At 42.2% G+C, this 21,645-nt stretch overlaps 1 protein-coding gene across 1 annotated transcript in view; it reads left to right on the top strand.

Annotated features, from left to right (window-relative positions):
- cfap54 (cilia and flagella associated protein 54) overlaps window positions 1-21,645 on the top strand; it is a 69,702-nt gene that overhangs the window by 26,479 nt on the left and 21,578 nt on the right. Inside the window, exons 28-53 of the mRNA XM_060903236.1 lie at window positions 482-583; window positions 2,242-2,380; window positions 3,423-3,521; window positions 3,616-3,742; window positions 3,821-3,917; window positions 4,019-4,074; window positions 4,155-4,349; window positions 5,661-5,806; window positions 6,185-6,369; window positions 6,462-6,671; window positions 6,786-6,964; window positions 9,708-9,843; window positions 9,938-10,037; window positions 10,406-10,561; window positions 13,869-14,069; window positions 14,161-14,248; window positions 14,364-14,534; window positions 14,623-14,689; window positions 16,102-16,287; window positions 16,776-16,862; window positions 17,295-17,414; window positions 17,549-17,602; window positions 17,691-17,838; window positions 17,965-18,119; window positions 19,802-19,953; window positions 20,034-20,169. Of these exons, the coding sequence (XP_060759219.1) occupies window positions 482-583; window positions 2,242-2,380; window positions 3,423-3,521; window positions 3,616-3,742; window positions 3,821-3,917; window positions 4,019-4,074; window positions 4,155-4,349; window positions 5,661-5,806; window positions 6,185-6,369; window positions 6,462-6,671; window positions 6,786-6,964; window positions 9,708-9,843; window positions 9,938-10,037; window positions 10,406-10,561; window positions 13,869-14,069; window positions 14,161-14,248; window positions 14,364-14,534; window positions 14,623-14,689; window positions 16,102-16,287; window positions 16,776-16,862; window positions 17,295-17,414; window positions 17,549-17,602; window positions 17,691-17,838; window positions 17,965-18,119; window positions 19,802-19,953; window positions 20,034-20,169 (3,492 nt within the window). The remainder of the gene's footprint in view (window positions 1-481; window positions 584-2,241; window positions 2,381-3,422; window positions 3,522-3,615; window positions 3,743-3,820; window positions 3,918-4,018; window positions 4,075-4,154; window positions 4,350-5,660; window positions 5,807-6,184; window positions 6,370-6,461; window positions 6,672-6,785; window positions 6,965-9,707; window positions 9,844-9,937; window positions 10,038-10,405; window positions 10,562-13,868; window positions 14,070-14,160; window positions 14,249-14,363; window positions 14,535-14,622; window positions 14,690-16,101; window positions 16,288-16,775; window positions 16,863-17,294; window positions 17,415-17,548; window positions 17,603-17,690; window positions 17,839-17,964; window positions 18,120-19,801; window positions 19,954-20,033; window positions 20,170-21,645) is intronic.

Raw genomic sequence — 21,645 nt, 5'->3', positions numbered from 1 at the left:
CACCTTTTTGTAAAACTGCTACTTTTCAGTCCTCTTTTTTTAATCGCGGTGCTAAACCCTTGAACCTCATATGCAAATTAGCTACACCTAATAATTTCCTGAGTTTAAAGTCTTTCAAGGGTTTTTATTACTAATGTGTACAAGGATCAGTTAATGAAAGTTTTTGATACTGATAGGCTTTGCTCCTAGAGCCTCTGTTGTAATTGTGGTTGCCATTGGAAACAATAGATGTTTTTGCTCTTGTGTTTTTTCTTTTGTCCAAGTCCTTCGAGACACTACATAGCCCTGCTTTTCAGATTACCAATTTTATCAATTAATTTTGCCAAATGAATTATTTTCTGTCAAAATAACCCCAAGGACATTGGGATGTTATTGCATGCAATCACTGATTGTACTCTGTTCCATTGTTTATCAAATCCAGGAATATAGTAACCTGAGACTGCATCGCAAAGACAAATTGTGTGTATTTTTATGTGTGTAGGGCTTGCAAGCCTTGAAAGAGGACTGTATGGCATCTTCAGTGATGGAACAGGGCAAGCAGCTCCTACTGGAAATAAATGAGAATCTCCAGCAGCGTGATAGAGTGAGTACCGGTACTCTTTTTTAAATATATAAAATTTCCTGCTTTATTCCCAGTGTTCCCAGGATGGTCTCCAGATCCATTGCCACCCTGGCCAGGATAAAACAGTTAAAGTATATGTAATGCCTTATTGTAATGCTTTAAAATGAATATATATCATTAGTAACGACCAAAATGAATTCATAAAGCAGGGAGGAAAATAACATTAATTATTTGTTATTTTATTATCAAGCACAAAACTATCGATAAATCACAGCGTCCAGATCCCGGAAAAAGGCAGCCTTGCCCAGGGCTAATCTCGCATGATGTCACGTGTGGAACCCCGGTTATATGGGTCATTTCGGTTAATCTGACTCTGTGCTTGTTTACTCGCTGAAATTGGATATTGTTGTTGGAATCTTACAAAAATAACGATGAGAAAGCGCTGCATTGTGTTTGGATGTTCAAATCCATATACAACAGGAGATTCAGTTCACGAATTTCCAAGAAATGACGCTAATCTAAAGCGACAGTGGGTGAGATTTGTGCAAACGAAGCGGGCAGATTTCGTGTCGCCTACTAATAATAAATCTGATTCATCAAATGTTCATCACCATTAGAACGACCACATGGGAATTATTGGAGCAAAAAAGAAACCTATTTATTTAATAAATGACATTTGAGCTGACATTTGGACAGTTCGTCGATTCCACTGTTATCATCCACTTCATATTTTCTTTCAATAATTACACTGAATAAGTGTACGTTTTAAATATAATATTTCTGCATTTATTGAGGTACATGTAAATATTTTCCCTATATTTTGCAGTGGTCAGCTTAGAATAAAAATCCACAAACCAATCTGTGTTTCCAATCCTCTCTGGCTGGTGGTGCGCTATTGGCGGTGAATGGGACTGTCGTGAACTGGCATAGGACAGTTTCTCGTCTAGGGGGCTGGAAAAGATAACCATTTACTCCGGAATATCCTTGACAATCATCTGCCCATTCAACTGACATATAAGAATCCCAATCACTATCAGAATTCTCTCCAAAACGTGGTTCCATATCAAGACTGGTCTAACCACTGCTGTGTACATGAACGAAATTGATATCTGGATTGTTACACGTGTGACGTCCCGCACCCCTTCGGGATCTTCCGGTTCAGTCTCAGCCGAGTCCATGAAAATCAGCTGATCTTATTGATTTTCCATTAATTTATGGCCTTTTGGATCAGCTATGGTTCGAAAACACATGGTCAGTCAACATAATGATTGTTGCTTTGTACAAGGAAAAAAGTGGGGTTTAAGGACATTAAATTCACTTTAAACAGAATGAATGAATGAATGAATGAATGAATGAGAACGAATAAATGAAAGGTTAGAAAACTGATAGTTACTTCACTTTGTTTGTGCTGCATTGATACCGCAATCACTAATTGCGCTTGATTAACTTACTGTCCATAAACAACTTAATTGTTCATGCAGCATAAGTAGTAAAATAGCACTTACTGTACCTAGTCCCATCCTTGAGTATCATTGGATCATGTTGGTGCCAGTCTTGAACAGGTACAAACAACCATACAATAGTCCTAATTTAAGCCATGAAGTTTATCAAGATTTTTTAAAGATTATATAGTGATATAATGTAAATTATAGCGGATGTGTTTTGTTTCTTAGGTACAGAAACCCCAAAAGAAGGTAGTGGCTGAAGAGGAGGGTGAACCTAGTGAGGAGTTGAAGGCTTTGACGTCTATTGCATTGAAGCAGCATGAAAAAATGAACACGCTTGTAAACTGTGACAGCCCAGCCTCGAGCAAAGAAGGTAGAAAGCCCGCAAAGAAGGGTCATCCTATCTCAAATCAGGTCGATAAGATCATGTTTTAAACTCTGAAGGATTAAAAAATGGAAAATAGTTCATGATGGGATGGTAACAGTAACTCTGTTTTGCATCTGGCTGCATCATACCAACCCATTGTTGATTATTTTCTATAACAGCATGTCTTGAAGTTATTTACTTGTATTGCTCTGTATTATTATGGAAAAAAAAAACATCGGAAGTCTTTGTGAAGTAGCCTTTTAACTTTTGTCTTTTCGACAGAATGACCCTGAGGCCTTAAGCCTAGGTCACAACCGGACGTACGATTTTTTTGGCCGTGCGATTTTTGGTGTTTCCCAAATTGCTGCGTTTTTTTTTTTGTTTGTTTGTGGAGAAAGACGCACGTTGGCCGTAAGTTTGTCTTGCAACCTGAAAAAAACGTAAGCGCCCGTAGAGTTTGTTTGACATCACATGACAAAGAACCTCTGCGGCCAGTCTACGGCTCGAAAATCAGCACGTCACATGCGCGCCCTCCGTGCGTTTCTTGTGTTTTTTGCACGTAGACCGGCCGTAGGAGCACGTACGGCCGGTTGTGACTGAGGCTTTAGACAAGCTCTGTGTTAAAAATATTTAAATCAGTTTTCTAGTGGGGTGGCACGGTGGTGTAGTGGTTAGCGCTGTCGCCTCACAGCAAGAAGGTCCGGGTTCGAGCCCCGCGGCCGGCGAGGGCCTTTCTGTGCGGAGTTTGTATGTTCTCCCCGTGTCCGCGTGGGTTTCCTTCGGGTGCTCTGGTTTCCCCCACAGTTCAAAGACATGCAGGTTAGGTTAACTGGTGACTCTAAATTGACCGTAGGTGTGAGTGTGAATGGTTGTCTGTGTCTATGTGTCAGCCCTGTGATGTGCTGGAGACTTGTCCAGGGTGTACCCCGCCTTTCGCCCATAGTCAGCTGGGATAGGATCCAGCTTGCCTGCGACCCTGTAGAAGGATAAAGCAGCTAGAGATAATGAGATGAGATGAGTTTTCTAGTGTGAGTGCCTTTTCTTTAAGCAGCAGACTGTTTGGATTATGACCTCAGTGGAAAAGAGGACCCCAAAATTCTGCACAAGGTCATTGGTTCCAGCTCCCTCAGGAATGCTTTCAAAAATGGTAAGCTGGACACCATAATACAGCAGTGAACACTTTTTTTGTCACAGATACAGTAATTGTAATGCATATACATATGCGTATTTTCCCCAACAAGTGATGAAGTTTAAACAGACGTCTTGCTTCATGGAGTTTGCTGCACTCCTGCTGCAGAAAGCTTTGCAAGAGGATCAATTGAAACTGATAATACAGTGGGGGGAAAAAATCTTCAGCTGGATTAAGAGGTCTGTATGTGTTTATGGGTGTGGACATATCTGTGCGATTGTCTGGTTGCATGGCTAAAGTGTATTCTTTATTAACAGCCGAGATGTACATTTGGTGTTGTCAAAGGAGCCTTACGGGAACTTGAGGAAAGATCCGAAGAGGTTCACGGCGTCTGTCATACAGTACTGTAATAAAGTAAATGAAGAGGACAAACACACTTACACATACACATCTTCCTTGACACACCTTTCACTTCAAGAACCCTTCAAGTTCTGACTGTTTTTGTCTGTTTCCAGATAAACAGAGTTTATAAAAAGAAGAAATCAGTTTCCAGCTCAGAAGACTCTGAGAAGTAAGCTCTAATAGGATTCCTGTGGTCTGATTATTTGATGTCATGTGTACTGTATGCTGATGCATTGTATGGTCTGGCAGAGAATTCAAGGCAATGGCGACGTTGATTAAATTGGTGAGTTCACTGAAAAGGCACCAGCAGGAGAAGGTGATGAGACAGATCCACTCAGACGAGTTGCCCTGGCGATGCCGCATCAACCTGATGCTGGCTCAAGCACACCTGGGTCTGCTGAGCAAGAACTTACAACTTCACACTGTAACACCTCTCCAACACTGGTATGCTCATATTGTTACAGGAATCATTTTTACATTTGCACTTATCCACATTTGTATCCAACAAGAACTCCGTAGTTGAAAAATGTACATTGAAGAAGATTCGCTAAAGTGAATCTTTAAAGAGAGAGAGAGAGAGAGAGAGAGAGAGAGTGTGTACCTTATTGATTTATTGCTGAGGGAAATTTTGTTTCAGCAGTACAATACACAACAAATTACAAGGACAGAAAAAGAATAATGCATAGAAGACAGATTACAATGTAAATAAAAATATAAATAAGTAGTGAAAGAATAAATAAAGGCGGCACGATGGTGTAGTGGTTAGCACTGTCGCCTCACAGCAAGAAGGTCCTGGGTTCGAGCCCCGGGGCCAGTGAGGGCCTTTCTGTGTGGAGTTTGCATGTTCTCCCCGTGTCCGCGTGGGTTTCCTCCGGGTGCTCCGGTTTCCCCCACAGTCCAAAGACATGCAGGTTAGGTTAACTGGTGACTCTAAATTGACCGTAGGTGTGAATGTGAGTGTGAATGGTTGTCTGTGTCTATGTGTCAGCCCTGTGATGACCTGGCGACTTGTCCAGGGTGTACCCCGCCTTTCGCCCGTAGTCAGCTGGGATAGGCTCCAGCTTGCCTGCGACCCTGTAGAAGGATAAAGCGGCTAGAGATAATGAGATGAGATGAAGAATAAATAAAGTGATTGTAGTGCAAGTGATCCTAAAATGAAGGTCAGTAGATTGATTGCATGATGGTCCATAGGAAAATGAATGAATGAGGGCGGCACGGTGGTGTAGTGGTTAGCACTGTTGGCTCACAGCAAGAAAGTTCTGGGTTCGAGCCCAGTGGCCGAAGGGAGCCTTTCTGTGTGGAGTTTGCATGTTTTCCCCATGTCTACATGGGTTTCCTCCAGGTGAGCACCCTTCCGGGTGCTCCGGTTTGCCCGACAGTCCAAAGACATGCAGGTTAGGCTAACTGGTGGCTCTAAATTGACTGTGAGTGTGAATGGTTGTGTGTCTGTACGTGTCAGCCCTGTGATGATCTGGCAACTTGTCCAGGGTGTACCCCGTCTCTCGCTCATAGTCAGCTGGGATAGACTCCAGCTTGCCCGTGACCTTAGACAGGGTAAGCAGTTACGGATAATGGATGAATGAATGAATAGAGCAGAGGAATGTGGAAGTGTTGTGTTATTCCATATTTATGTGGCAAAGTTAATATACTGTGTTTTATTTTAAATGTTGGACATGCGAACATGGAGACTTTTTTCTCTCATCCTTGCAGTTAGCACCATTGTGACTTCTTTCACTTTCTGCTTACAAACTACAGTTATAGCAAGTTGTCACTGCACTTCTTCTCCTTCGCACGAACTGGAACACTGGTGAAATGGAATCATATTTCCCAACACACCAGATCTCCTGAGTTGAGCCCTTCGATCCTCAAATCTACCATTCACAAAGCCCAAGATTGGCAGGGTTGGGCATCCTTGTTGAGGACTGGTGAGGGAGAATTTTGGAGGGATTTCTGTATAATGCATCACATCTTATCACATGTTAAAATCTAAGTATAAAACATTTGATAAACCAAGCTATTCTTAAAAATATGAATGTTAACGTTGCATGTTAAACAGGTTAGGTTTCAGTCTTTTCTCTGATATATTGATAAGTTTTTATAATTTAAAACTTTTTAGCTTAATGCTTTACTAATTTAATATAAAATATAAATATGTAAAATTCTGAAATACAGTGTATTCCTCTGGAATATTGGAATTCTTGACCAGTCCATGTATTATCATCAGTCTGTTAGACTTTATTCATCGCGAACATGTACTTATATGGCAGATCTCTTGTTAGGAGCACGAAACATCAGTGGAAAGGGGGCAGGGGAAAGTGAAGTGGAGAGTGAGCTGGACAGTCCACGCACACAACTGACCAGTGACTCAGAAGCCAGTGAAATAATCGAAACTTCTCCACATCGCATCCTGTTTAAGCCATTGGACACAATCTATAAGGCCTCAGTACACCTCAGGAGAGCCATGGTACACATAAGCCCACACTTAATCCAAAAGCAGTGTTCTTTCTTTGGCTTGGATGTTAATGATATTGTTGTGCTTTTTGAATATTTGTTCAGGTTCTAGCCTATCGGGGAAGTCTTTGGACATCTCTTCAGTGGGTGTGTGAGATCCTTTGGGACCAGTTCAACACAATTGCATTTCTGGTGGAGTGTAGCCAGAGCGCTGAGACTCCCAGCACGTTGACGCTGGAGCAGTTTTACACAGTGTTCACACCTCTGCTGGCTCTGGCTTCAGAGCTGCTCATGGACATGATGGAGAAATTGCAGGTCATTTCAGACAGTATACACTCATCCACCATAAGCTTCTCACTGTAAACTTTAAGACAATCAGTTATAACCTAATCTGTTTGGTGTTTCATGCTGAAAGCTTTCTTTGTGTAGCAGTGGAAGGTGTATGATGAGGAAGGTGACGATCTGGAGGCCAGGCCTCTGAATGATGGCATGGTGAGAGATCTGAAGTGGATGAAGAACTTGATGTTGCACACACTGGAGCTCCTCTTCTACCAGGCCAAATGGGAAACACTTGCTCACCTTGCCTTGCTATACAACTTTTATACACGGTGAGTCATCTCACTGAGAAATGTAGAGGATAGGTAGTAGATGGACGAAAAGAGACAACGAGAGGACATTTTCAGGCCAGTTATTAAACCAGCGATAATAAATGTGTCGACATCTACCAGATCAATGCTGAGCATTGATATCACGCCCAATATTGATCTGCAATTCTGGATTGCTATCGTGTATTAACTTATTTTACACTATGAATATGTGTTATGTTGATATACATGATGAAATACACTGCCTGGCCCAAGAAAAAAGTTGCCATTTGGATTTAAATAAGCAAATACTTAAGGGCTTTTGATTGACTAATTATTACAGTGTTTCAGCTGGCAACAGTCCTTAACCCTAACTGATGTAGTGTGGAGCTTAAGACGGTGTATTAGGGCAATTGTAGGTTTAAAAAAAAAAAAAAAACAGAGTTGGGGGGATATTCTGAGAAAAAAAACCCCTCAGAATTTCTGAGATTAAAGTCAAACATTTACGAGAAAAAAACCTCGGATATTCTTGGAGATTATAAAGTCATAACTTTTCAAGAAAAAAATTAGAAATTCAGAGATTGAAAAGTCAGAAATTCCAAGATGAAGAAGTCACAAAGTTACTAGAGAAAAATAAAACCTCTCGTGCTTCCCAGCTTCCTGGTTGCAGTACAAGCTGGGAAACGTAGGAGAAAATCTCTTCGTACCAGGGGCGTCACTAGGAATTAAGCTTAAGCTTTACTGGGGCACTGCCCCCCCACCCCCCCGACACACACACAAAATGCCCCCCCGCACAATGCACCTTAACGTTCCTGATATACATCTACTGGTAAAGTTAAAAAGGGAGAGTCTGTTCAAGAATGCATGAAGATGCTTATTTAAACATACTCTATTGTCATTCATATGCAGTAAACCTGCCAAACATTTCATGGAACAGCTAAACAGCTGAGTAACCTAACTAATTTTATGTATTTGATTCAAGTTTTCTATTATGCAACCTCAACTCTCACGATTCACGAAATTAGCTGGTTAGTTATGACTGACTAGCACATAGCCTACAACCTTAATCTTACCTCTCTCACCCTCCTCCTCATCTGTCACTCAGTGCGTTTACATGCACATCCAAATCGAGCTACTGTCGGTAATCGAGCTAAGGGTCCCAGCAGGGGTGCCAGAGAAATCCAATCCTACATGCACACAAGGAAATCGAGCTATTGTGTGAGGTACATTGTGCACCCGAGCCACAGGTGGCGCTACACGCCCCATCGTGTTGGTACACTTCCGGTTGTCGTCATGAAGAAGAGCTATTCAAGAGTATAAACAAAGTTATCAGTTCCGTGTTCACAAGAAGAACGACGACGAGGACAGCAACATTGATATATATATATTCAACTCCTTAAGCTGAATGAGCATGAACTCTGTCTCCTCATTGCTCCAGAAGTGCACGTTTCTACTACTGTTGTCATGCCGACCGAGGCTGTTGTGTTTCCTGCTTGTGGTCTCGTCACTCGTCACTTCCGGAAGGGGCAGTGCTGAAGTAAGTAGCTTGACTACGTAGCTCGATAGGGTTTACATGCACCAAGTAGCTCGGCTACAATCGCATAATCTAGGTCGCGTAGCTCAATTACAAGAAATCCAGTTCGGTTCGATTTCAGCCGAGCTAAGGTGTTTCCATGGCATTTAGAACTTCGATTTCAGTCGAGCTACGGCAGAAATTCGATTTTCTCTATGTGCATGTAAATGTTTCCCTGTTTCCCTGCCCCTGTCTCTGTTTCGTGAGAAGAATTGTCTGATATCCATCTGGAAAAGTAATTTAATATCGTTTAATTCGATGTAGTTTAATGGGTTTGTTAGAATATGGTTTGCTTAGTTTTGTTGCAAAAACTTCGCACTACCATACCTTAACTCATCCAGAGCCCGTTCTCTGACTCATCCAAAGAGTAGACTCATCTCTCCAGTAGGCTAAATGGACTCATGGCACGCCGCACGCACGCTATGTTTACAGTGAGAATCTCCCAGACCGATCAGAAAATTAGTTAGAAAGAAGAGGCGATAGAAGTTTGAAACACACTCTGTCCTACAACTTACAGTAGATAAATGATCTGCCAAAGAAACTAGTTTGTTACGAAAATCTTTCAACATTTTCTTACTGGGGCACAGCTGATTTTTACTGGGGCACGTGCCCCAGTAAAAAAGGCCTAGTGACGCCCCTGCTTCGTACTCTATTCTTTTACTGTATATTGGGTGATCAAGCAAGAAAAATTGCAGTGCATATCCTATAATTCTCATCTTATATGGCTTTCCTGTGTTACACTACCCCGTGATGCAGCATGAACAACAGTTTGAAAAGATACTAAGGCTGGCATTACATGTTGTGCAATAAAGGAGAGTTAGCTGGGCGGTTGGACTTGGCAAATGACCAAATACGTAGGGGAGTAAATGGGGGGGGGGGAATTAATTATGGTCACTTCAGTTTGTGAAACACCAGGTTATATAATTCTTGTTGGTTGGTTGTTTGGAAGTTGATTGAGGTTACTAACTATAAACAAGCTCTTAAACCACTGGGAAATATCTATTTGGATAATTTTATGATTGCAAATTGTACATAATCCTTCTTTGAGCTGGTTCTATTTTAAAAATACAATAAAATTACTCTAGAAATAAAAAATAAAAATTGTTACAGAACGTCAGCAGAAAATGAAAACCTATAAAAAAGAAAGAAAGAAAAATAAAAAGAGAAACTAATGTCTTGAGGCCTGTATTCCAGGGAACACTACACTCATATGATCACCCCTGTGCTGGTATATGCTCAGAGAAGACTGCTGGAAAGAATACACGAATTTAGAGGCCCTTCAGTCCCTCAGCCACACTTCACCTACACAGAGACAGTCACTGGAGAAAAGGTGAACTAAATGCTGCAGGCATTTTAAATTGTGAAAGATAATATTTGTTCTCTGTGCACTAGAATAATCCTGTGTAATTGACAATCACCCATAGGTGACCTGCAGGAACTACGCACACAAGCAGCTGCTCTTGTGTTCCAGTGTGGAGAGTTGGCGTGAGAACACTGCAAGCAGCGCTGCCTCAGAACCTCCAGGTAAAGACTGACATGGATCCAAGCTTTCTTACTCCTTCATGTACTTGTTGTACTGTATGGGCCATACTATACGCAAAGACATGTGAGACGTTAGCTGTATTCAGACTTGATTTTCTGGGCTGATTCAAATTATTAAGAATATACGTGATCAGTTCTGACACTAGTATTTTGGGAAAATTCCCATTTTGCTTTAACCGTCTGAGCAGTGCTTCAGTCTTTAGTGAATAATGAAGGCTGAATACCAATGTACACTATTTTGATATTGAGTTTGAACATGGCCCCATATTAATAGCAAAATGCTATTAATCACTTGTAGAGTCTAACTTGTTCAAGATGGTGCTAAACATGCTTGTTTTTCATCTCTGCAGAGAGGAAAAGAGCCATGTGTGTGGTCTCTGTACCGCTGGACATTGATGACACACTGCGTTGCTTCAGAGAGTCTCTGGCCAAGAGATGTCACACAATTCGTGCCTTCCAGCACAGCCGTACACTGCTCATGCTTCTTCTAGCCGACACACAGCACTGTGAGTCCCTCTCTTTGTCCTGCACTTGATCTGCTTTATAGCTAGGGTTCCAATCCATTGGGTGTCAGTCTTCTGATGGCATCAGTGTAAAGCTCAGCATGAGTTCAATTTAATTTTATTCGTATAGCGCTTTTAACATTGTCACAAGGCAGCTTTATAGAAATCCATATGTCGGTTCAGATCCCTGCTGAGCAAGCCAGAGGCGACAATGGCAAAGAAGAACTCCCTGAGATGACATGAAGAAGAAACTTTCATAGGAACCAGCCCCATACATTAACACGCAGTTTTCATCACAGTATATTGGTGTAGATGAGTAAAGTTGAACTGTTAAGTGTTAACGTGCTGAAAGGATGTTCAGTATGAACATAGTTCAGTATGGACACAGCAGTTCTTTAAGAGTATCCACTGAATCAAAGGAGGCTTGGACATAAATTGTTATTCCTGTACCGTTTTATCCCCCGCCCAAACGAAGTTTGGTGGGGGATATAGAAACGGGTTCCGTCCAGCTGTCCGTCCGGTCACATTTTCGTTTCCGGGCCATATCTTTAAAACTACTGAAGATATCTTCATGAAACTTTGTATACATATCAAGCAACATGTGAACTGGTGCCATTTGCTATTTTGAATTTTTGAAAAAAAAAAAAACCCAAAATATAATTTTTCAAATTTTCTCGTCTCGTCTCGTCTTCTTCCGCTTATCCAGGACCGGGTCGCGGAGGCAGCAGTCTAAGCATGGAAGCCCAAACTTCCCTTTCCCCAGACACCTCGGCCAGCTCCTCGGGAAGAACACCGAGGCGTTCCCAGGCCAGCCGAGAGACATAGTCCCTCCAGCGTGTCCTGGGTCTTCCCCGGGGCCTCCTCCCGGGGGGACATGCCTGGAACACCTCCCCAGGGAGGCGTCCAGGAGGCATCCGAAAAAGATGCCCGAGCCACCTCAGCTGGTTCCTCTCGATGTGGAGGAGCAGCGGCTCTACTCCGAGCTCCTCCCGAGTGACTGTGCTTCTCACCCTATCTCTAAGGGAGCGCCCAGCCACCCTGCGAAGGAAACTCATTTCAGCCGCTTGTATCCGCGATCTTGTTCTTTCTGTCATTACCCAAAGCTCATGACCATAGGTGAGAGTCGGAACGTAGATCGACCGGTAAATTGAGAGCTTCGCCTTTTGGCTCAGCTCCTTCTTCACCACGACGGACCGGTAAAGCGACCGCATCACTGCGGAGGCTGCACCGATCCGCCTGTCGATCTCACGCTCCATCCTTCCCTCACTCGTGAACAAGATCCCGAGATACTTAAACTCCTCCACTTGAGGCAGGACTTCTCCACCAACCTGGAGAGGGCAAGCCACCCTTTTCCGGTCGAGAACCATGGCCTCGGACTTGGAGGTGCTGATTCTCATCCCAGCCGCTTCACACTCGACTGCAAACCGCCCCAGTGCATGCTGAAGGTCCTGGTTTGAAGAAGCCAACAGGACAACATCATCCGCAAAAAGCAGAGATGAAATCCTGTGGTTCCCAAACAGGATTCCTTCCGGCCCCTGGCTGCGCCTAGAAATTCTGTCCATAAAAATTATGAACAGAACCGGTGACAAAGGGCAGCCCTGACGGAGTCCAACATGCACTGGGAACAGGTCTGACTTACTGCCGGCAATGCGAACCAGACTCCTGCTCCGTTCGTACAGGGACCGGACAGCCCTTAGCAAAGAGCCCCGAACCCCATACTCCCGAAGCACCCCCCACAGAATACCACGGGGGACATGGTCGAATGCCTTCTCCAGATCCACAAAGCACATGTGGACTGGTTGGGCAAACTCCCATGAACCCTCGAGCACCCTATGAAGGGTATAGAGCTGGTCCAGTGTTCCGCGACCAGGACGAAAACCGCATTGTTCCTCCTGGATCCGAGGTTCGACTATCGGTCGAATTCTCCTCTCCAGTACCCTGGAGTAAACTTTCCCTGGGAGGCTGAGAAGTGTGATTCCCCTATAATTGGAGCACACTCTCCGGTCCCCTTTCTTAAAAAGAGGGACCACCACCCCAGTCTGCCACTCCAGAGGCACTGTCCCCGACCGCCACGCGATGTTGCAGAGGCGTGTCAACCAAGACAGCCCCACAACATCCAGAGACTTGAGATACTCAGGGCGGATCTCATCCACCCCCGGTGCCTTGCCACCGAGGAGCTTGCAAACCACCTCAGTGACTTCGGCTTGGGTAATGGACGAGTCCACCTCTGAGTCATCAGCCTCAGTCTCCTCAGTGGAAGACATGACGGTGGGATTGAGGAGATCCTCAAAGTATTCCTTCCACCGCCCGACAATGTCCCCAGTCGAGGTCAACAGCTCCCCACCCGCACTGTAAACAGTGTTGGCAGAGTACTGCTTCCCCCTCCTGAGGCGCCGGACGGTTTGCCAGAATTTCTTCGAGGCCGACCGATAGTCCTTCTCCATGGCCTCCCCGAACTCCTCCCAGTTCCGAGTTTTTGCCTCCGCAACTGCCCGAGCTGCAGCACGCCTGGCCTGCCGATACCCGTCGGCTGCCTCAGGAGTCCCGGAGGTCAACATGGCCCGATAGGACTCCTTCTTCAAAATATAATTTTTCAAATTTTTACACAGAAAATAGATTTTGACTTAGTTTCTAAGAGCAATGTTCATTTCCGGAGCATATATCCAAAACTATTCATGATACGGATTTGAAACTTGGTATGCATGTTAACAAGGTGATGTAGATGTGCCTTTTCATACTAAGATATTTGAGAAATTTTAATTTTTCATGTTTCCATGGAAACAATTTCAGACTTAATTTCTCAGGTTAGTCTTAGGGGTAGGTTTTGTTTCTAGAGCAGAACTTAAAAACTATGAGTGGTATGGTCTTGAAAGTTGGTCTATGTGTTGATTAAGTAATGTATATGTGCCTTTTGATACTAAAAATGTGAGAAATTTTAATTTTTAGCTCACCTGGACTAAAGGTCCGGTGGGTTTATGCCATGGGGTGCTGAGGTCAGTGTAAAGAGGTAGGGTTGGTTTCCTGAAGCAGAACTTGAAAAATGTGACAAATAATATCTTGAAACGTGGTATATATTTGGTATATAGTAGGGTGGGGGATATAGATGACTCTGTCTTCTTGTTTTTAGAGCCCTCTGTTGCTGATGATGAGGCACATTGTAATTACAATAAACAAATTGACCTGCTTTCCTCTTCTCCTAAACTGACCCCACTACAATGTTGAACCTCTGTATGCCTAATTTGGACAGCTGGTCTTAATGTTTCATATTCATTGTGTAAGTAATGTGATCTCTTTTATATGTCTTATCTAGCAATCAAGGTGCCGTTCTGTAAGGAGTCCTGTCAGGGCTCACAGGGCAGAGTGGAGTTTAACATAGCAGCCAGCACTGCCCCATCCATCGGTCCTCCAGACCTGTCCAAGGAAGACTACAACTCTGTGGGATCTGTGTACAGCTCGCCCCTATCTCCCTCCCGCATCCAGATTGTCCTGTCCTCCTACAACAGTTCTCTCAGTGAGAATTTCAGTCTGAAATTTGCATCCTTATTAATACATACCGTACAATGTTGATCTTGAATCTAAACACTTCTTGTCCACTAATGTAGAATACCTTCAGGCAAATAATTACAACTCACTGCAAGTTCAAGCTCTGCATGACCTTGGGAACCTGCATTTCTACAATGGAAATCCTAAGTATATACTATCATAGTTATAAGTTATACATACCTAGCTGTCTAATTAATAGAGTTAGTGAGAATCTTGTTGATAATAATGGTGTATACTGTATGTTTGTATAATCTGTGCATAGGGCTGCTCACTCACATTGGAGCAAGGCTCTGGACTGCTCCCTGCAGACCACAAATGTGCTAGAATCCTGGGATGGTGATTCATGGGGTGATAACTCCTCTCAACAGCCCCTGAAGCATGCTGGCATATGGGGCTGTCTCCAGGGGGCATTGTTGTCTGCTAAGATTGCTCAGTATGTAAAACGAACAGTGACAGTATTTGTCTTTACTTTCACTTTAGTAAAGTTTTGATGATGTAATAGGTTTTACGTTTGTCTACAGGTATATCTTAGCATCTAACATCAGCCAACGAACAAATTACTGCCTTCTCTCTGCTAAGCTCTTTAAGGTAAAAAAAAAAAAATTGCCATGCACTACTTATTATGAGTGCTTGCATAGTAAGGAATAAAACACCTTTGGACATGCTGTTGTATAAAAATAATCAATAATGGGTGTGATGTGAACCACTGTGAAGAGAAGGTACTGTTACCACCCCAAGGTTGTCCCCCCCCAGTAATAGTCACAACTATTTTATTCTTCTTATACTACAGAAATTTATCAGCAATTAATCTTTTTTTTTAATTATACAATTATTAGCTCATCCGGCTGACAGGCGATGATCTTATGCCATCATGTGTTGTCTGTCGTTCATCCGTCATCTGTTGTCTGTCCGTCGTCGTCCACATTTCACGAAAATTGCTTCTTCTGTCTCAATTCTTCACCAATTTTTATTCTTTTTGGCAGGAATGTAGGTCTGCCTGGGGTGCATATAGCTTCTACCCAAATTTGCATAATTGTAGTTAATAATGAAAATATGGAGTAATTAAGCCCTAATGAGCAGTTTCCACACAAATCGCTTCTTCTCCCTCAATTCTTCACCAATTTTTATTCTTTTTGGCAGGAAGATAGGTTTGCCTGGGGTACGTATAGCTTCTACCCAGTTTTGCTTAATTACAGTTATTAATGAAGTTATGGACTACTTAAGCCTTAATGAGCAGTTTGACAAAAATCGCTTCTTTTTGGTCAATTTCTCGCCGTTTTGAATTCTTTCTGGCAAATAGGTCAGTATTCCTAGGTTGTATATAGCTTCTATATATAGCCTGTATATAGTATATATAGCTTGCAACATTTATTGTGCAAGGTGACCCACTTTAGATCGTTCCTTCTGGACTAGACGGGGCTGGAGTGAGCTATGCCGTCATTGACGGTCTCGTTATACATTTTCCTTTCGTACTAACTTCAAAACAGATTAGTTCCTGTTAGCACTTATATCAATGGTCATTCCCACAATTTCTTTTGTAGTTAATACAAAAAAAAATGCAGCTTGTTTACGAGAATCTGCAAAGCACCTGCATCAAAGGACAGCTTTTCAATGATTAGATATATTTCTTTCTTAAATAACAATGCGTTCTTTAATCTGTATATTATTACCTTTAGATTATGTAGAGCAAGCCTGTGAAATGAGTTGTTACTATAGAAACAAACATTAGAACAAGTGCATTAAAATAAACCTGTGATTTGAATAACAGCTGGTACTGTTGTTCTGAGCTGTTGCTATGGAAAATTAATCAACACCTTCTGACTAATCAGATTTGAGAAGACCTGTGGTATAAAGATGATTGATATTCAGTATTACTTTGTTCCATTTTAGAGGACATTCTTGAATCGAAAGAAGAAGACATGTAAGACTTGTGTAATGCATGCAAATCAGTATTTGCTTGTGTTTGTTTGTGTGATTTAGTTTATTTGTGTGCTGTGCAGTGTCTGTTGAGGGCATCCCTGCCTCATCCTGAAAATGATTTGGCATACTCTTCTTACACACTGAATATGGAGCTCATCCCTGGAGTGAATATCTTCTCCGAGTCGGACCAAACTCTTGTTGGCAGCACTGTGGCCAGCCTGGGCTTTGTGTGTCACTGGCTCTATACCTCAGGACATCACCTCTCAGTACTGAAGCAACACAACTACATACTAACACTTAGCCACTCTATAACTTATTGAATATTTTTTTTACGATGAAATCCTTTTGAGCTAGACTCGTCAGAATGTTATCATCATTGCATCGTTTTCCATGCATTTTTGATTTTTGATGATCAGGTGTTATTGTGTCATGCGGTATAAGAGCCTATCATTTTCCAATAAACGTCAGTTTACCAGGGAAAGGAAGTGCACACTCACAGTCGCGTGTAGAGCCGATTACACATGTCCGTATTTTACAAATGTTTAATATTTCACGAAGTGTACGTTGACTTTGTTGGAGTTCACTGTAAATCTGTAAATCCTTGAGTAAAATTTCACAGGTCATTGTAATTAGTTATTTTAGACATTTCTTATTCAAGTACCAAGCTCTTTTTGGATCTGTCATGTTACTTTAATTAGTTAACTTTTTAACATTCCCTAATATGCCAATGTGTTCATTTCTCTATTTGTGTCAGGCACTTCCTGTTCTGGCTCTCTACCAATATGTAGCCAGCAAAGTGTGTCAGCACCCTCATCTCATTGCAGGATGCAGAATACTGAAGGTGTGTAAGAGTGGATACTGATCTAGAACTCTTGTACGGAGTGAGGGAAATGAGGACACCAAAGGTAGTCTTTGGAAAAAGTGATGTGTTTTTATTGCTTTTTCTGTCATTATACTATTAGACTATTGATTAGTATACTATAGTTCATGATATTGAATTTTTTAAAAAAGGGCCAGTGGGTAGTTTTGCTGCCTCTGAGCTTCCTGCTTCGATCCTGAGCTTCCTGTCTGTGTGGAGTCCCTGTGAATGTTTGTTTGTGTGTGTATAGCATGGTCCCTTGCGATGGACTAGCATGCCATCCAAAGTATATTCCCACCTCACATCTGTGCAGGTTGAAGCTGTTACTGATGAATGAATGAAAAATATGGGTGCTGCCAGTAATGTGACTATCCGGCTGGTTTTAGCTCATGTCCTCTGTTTCTTTGTGGACAGGCAAAGACATTGACTGAGCTGCACTTGTTTGCTGAGGCAGTGAAAGAGATACACAGTCTCAGTGATGGACAGGACGTCCCCCTACCTCACAACTGCTACACCAGAACACACAAAGCTTCAGTATAACACCTTTCATAACACAATGCACTCGTGCATATTTACACACTTGTGGGCAAAGTAATGACTAAAGCAGAATGCTTATAGCTGTAGAATACATGAATGATATCCTCTTCTCTTTTGCATTGTGTTCACAGACATGGACGATGTTCAGTAATTGTAAACCTCTCATGGATCCTTGTAATCTTGAGGTAACAAGCTTTTGGTTCGTTTTTAAATCGTGAATGAAGAAACAGGCCTTTTCTGTAGAGAAGCAACATGCTCGTTTGTTGTCTGCAGGTTTTGGAGGAGCTGGTGAACAAGAGACTCAGTAAAGACATCAGAGCTTTATACAGCACCAAAGTAATCTGTCGAATCCGTCTGGCCAGACTTCAGCTCATTTTGGCCATGTGTAGTACGATTCATGACCTGCCTGAGCCATTAACAGGTATTTAATTGTGCAACAATGCAAAGGAGACTTGCTTTCTCAGTGTATGCTAGTAGTTTTCCAGTTTACTCAAATATATAAAAGACAGGTATAGTGAAACCTATGTGTACACGTGTTTTGACACAGAGGATTTAGAGACACAGGTGAGGAGCTCCAGTACACCCAGGTCGTGCAACTCCAGCAGTGACGAGTCTCCTAGCAGCCCCTCCATGAAGAGTGTGGAGCCCAAAAACCTTCAGCTCCAGCTCCAGAAAGACACACTTACTCCAGGACAAATCAAGGTCAACACTTATTCATCTCATCTCATCTCATCTCATCTCATTATCTCTAGCCGCTTTATCCTTCTACAGGGTTGCAGGCAAGCTGGAGCCTATCCCAGCTGACTACGGGCGAAAGGCGGGGTACACCCTGGACAAGTCGCCAGGTCATCACAGGGCTGACACATAGACACAGACAACCATTCACACTCACATTCACACCTACAGTCAATTTAGAGTCACCAGTTAACCTAACCTGCATGTCTTTGGACTGTGGGGGAAACCGGAGCACCCGGAGGAAACCCACGCGGACACGGGGAGAACATGCAAACTCCACACAGAAAGGCCCTCGCCAGCCACGGGGCTCGAACCCGGACCTTCTTGCTGTGAGGCGACAGCGCTAACCACTACACCACCGTGCTGCCCGGTCAACACTTATTATTTTCTCAAAATAGTCAGATTTTTAAAATAAGCTATCAATCATATAATTATTTTAGCTTATGGCTGCGGTCCAACCAATAAATTTTCTGGCTGAAAAAAAACCTGGCTGATATTAAGCTTTCACAAACTTATTGGTATCATTTGAAATTATACCAACAAACTATAGATAATATCTCTTTTCATGTTCCATTGAAAGTGACAATATTTTTAAGAGCAATCTATAACACTGTATGGTGCTAGGAGTATTAGTCACTTTCAGAAAGTGTGTGTGTGTTGGGGGGGTTGGCTTTTTTATCTTTAAGAGCAATTCTCTGATTAGAGATAGCTGATTTTTTTTTTTGCATTTTTTTAAATTAAAAAAAATTCCTTTGTTCCTTTTTTTGGTCACTTATTTTTAGAGATATTAATGTACTATTAAATTCACTTTTTTACCTTTTATAATGCAGCCATTTTGCTAGCAGTTTGTTAGCAAACCTGGATATACCGTAGTGCATATCAGGTATTGTAGAATTGTCTTCAAGTATCATGATATGATATTTAAATAATATTGGCTGGCTTTTTTTCATGGTATATCAGATATATTCCATTCGACTAGTATGAAATTGAAGGAGTTGAAGATGAGTTCAGTATCATGCTAGCTGAATGGAATATATCTGATGTACCACGAAAAAATCCAGCCAATATTATTATTATTATTATTATTATTATTATTATTATACATTTCTTTCAGGTGTTCAATGCATCTTTCTCTTTCAAAATTCCCTCAAAATCTTCCATATTTCACGAAGCAAACCTGGCAGCCATGTTTGTTTCCAAATTGTTACAGTCGCTCACTAGGGCAGAAGTTTTACGTCTCCGACATGTGATGTCGTGTTGTCTTGACAACCATGCAATATCGTAAACCATATTCAACACTCATTCTCCATTGGGTAGAGTGACGTACGTAATACACATAGGGTAAGGAATATGCTAATCATATTGCATACTATCAAAGCAAATGAATGAAACCCGCTAGAAGGGAATAGAATACGTGTTTTTATTCCATGGAAAAAGTGTCCTGTATGTATAATAATTTGTCATATTGCTCAGTTATTTTTGGTCACTATTTCTGCTATCATATAAAACTATTGGGGTCTGTTTAGGTTTTTGATCATATAAAGTATATTACACATCAATCAGGTCATGAATTATGTCAGTCTTTATCATTTTTAGCTGCATCTGATTAGTTTAGTATATATTTTTTATGACCCTGTGTACTTCTGCAGGCTCTGCTACTGAGAGAGATCTTCAGCCAGCTCAACTCCGAGCTGTTTGCCCTTCAGCACATCCATACAGACCCTGAGGAGCTGGAGCTGGCGGTGGAGATCAGACTACTGCTGTCCAGCCTCAACCTGCAGCAGGGCAAAGCTGCCTCCAGGTAAAACACAAGTTTCATTGTGTATATGCGCCTGTATATGTGTGTTTGCATATAACCAGTATGCGGTTCTTCTGCTGCAGTGCAGATCAGGCAGCGTCTGCTCTCAGGTTACTGCAGGACTCTCCATTGCTCCAGAATGGTAGTATCCAACAGCTGCCCCCCAGACGCCCATCTTCTGTGCTTAAGCAGTCCAGTACTAGAGTCAAACATGAGCAGGTACTCAGTAGTACATATACAGTATTAGGTATAAGTTGCTGCACCCTCATAATCTTGGTCTGGGTTCAGTTTCCCAAAAGCATTGTAAAGTCACCTTAAAGGAGATACGCAGAACCATGGCCTCACTTTTTGTTTATAAATGCCTTGAGACCTCAAGAATGGCATAGGCATAGTTTTAAGCGTTAACAATAAATCTAATACCGTAATTTTTACGATTAAAATGATTCATATAGGTAGTGGTCTGAGTGAATGACCTTGACATCTGTGACGTCACTGCAGGAAGGCTATCAGTCTCCTCACCATTTCCGCTATACTAAAACACAGAGCTGACTACAACTTTGAGCTTCCATTTTGAGCTAATTTATCGCCATGCCACGTAGATGTGTTGCTGGCGGGTGCAGCAACACGACAGAAGGTGGATTTACGTTGCATTCATGGCCCAAGAATGTTCAAACTGCATAGATTTGGACGCATTTTGCGAGACGTTCATGGGCACATTGGGCACCTATGAAGTGGTCTCTCCTCTGCTCTGCACATTTTACTGAAGACTCGTACGAGACCTCTGATCTGTTGAGGAGCATTGGCTATAAGCCTGTATTGAAAGAGGGTGCAGTACCAACAATTAAAAGAAAAGAAAACTACAAGAAAAGGCAAGTCAGTTCAGTTGCACCAGTTCTCCCAGAGTGTGAGCCGAGGGTTGTTGCTAAAACCTGGGACTGAACAGGACAGGACATGACATATTATTGCTCGGGGAGTGACCTCCCTGCGGTTATTGCTAAAACCGGTAACGTCCCATCCCGGGTTTTAGTAATTGCCTGAGCCGAGCAGTAATGGCGGAGTACTCAGTATGGAGAAAATGGAGAATGAGTGGACCAGCTGTCTGATTTCTCCGCTGGATATGCTTGCCTCAGCAGCAGTATCTCACCCTTACGTGGAAGAAGCGAATGAACGGAGAACTGAACGAATAACTGAAAATCAGATTGTTTTGAAACAATCGGTCACAAGATCGGTCTTCAAGAAGTGAGAACACAGACGGGTAAGCTGCGACTCTCATTTGGATATAAAACAACAAAAACAACAACACTCGTTGTTTACCTGCATTTAGATTCATGCATGTAACTTGTATTGCATGTTTAAGTTACCGGTATAAGATTATTTAATTTGCTTCAGAATGCGATTGTCTCAGTTCATCTGATTATTTAATTAGCCTTTTATGTTTTATCAGTGAAAATGCATGCATGCACATGTATGTTGCATAAGTTATAACACCCATCCTGTTTTAATGAGGGTCAACCCACAATCAATGAAGTCAAATCAGTCTTAGTTGAGCAAGTCGGTAACGGTATTTGTTATTTTCACCATAAATTTTTATTTATATGACTTTGGTCTATAGCTGTCAAAGGCCTCAGCCTTAAAACCGGTTCCTGCAGTGACGTCACACACTCAGGGCTGGCTGGCTCAGCGGGGCAGCTCGAA

Source organism: Neoarius graeffei, chromosome 21 (assembly GCF_027579695.1).
Source record: "Neoarius graeffei isolate fNeoGra1 chromosome 21, fNeoGra1.pri, whole genome shotgun sequence".
Lineage (NCBI taxonomy): Eukaryota > Metazoa > Chordata > Actinopteri > Siluriformes > Ariidae > Neoarius > Neoarius graeffei.
Note: the sequence above shows the minus strand (reverse complement) of the source record. Positions and strands in the feature narration are given on the sequence as shown.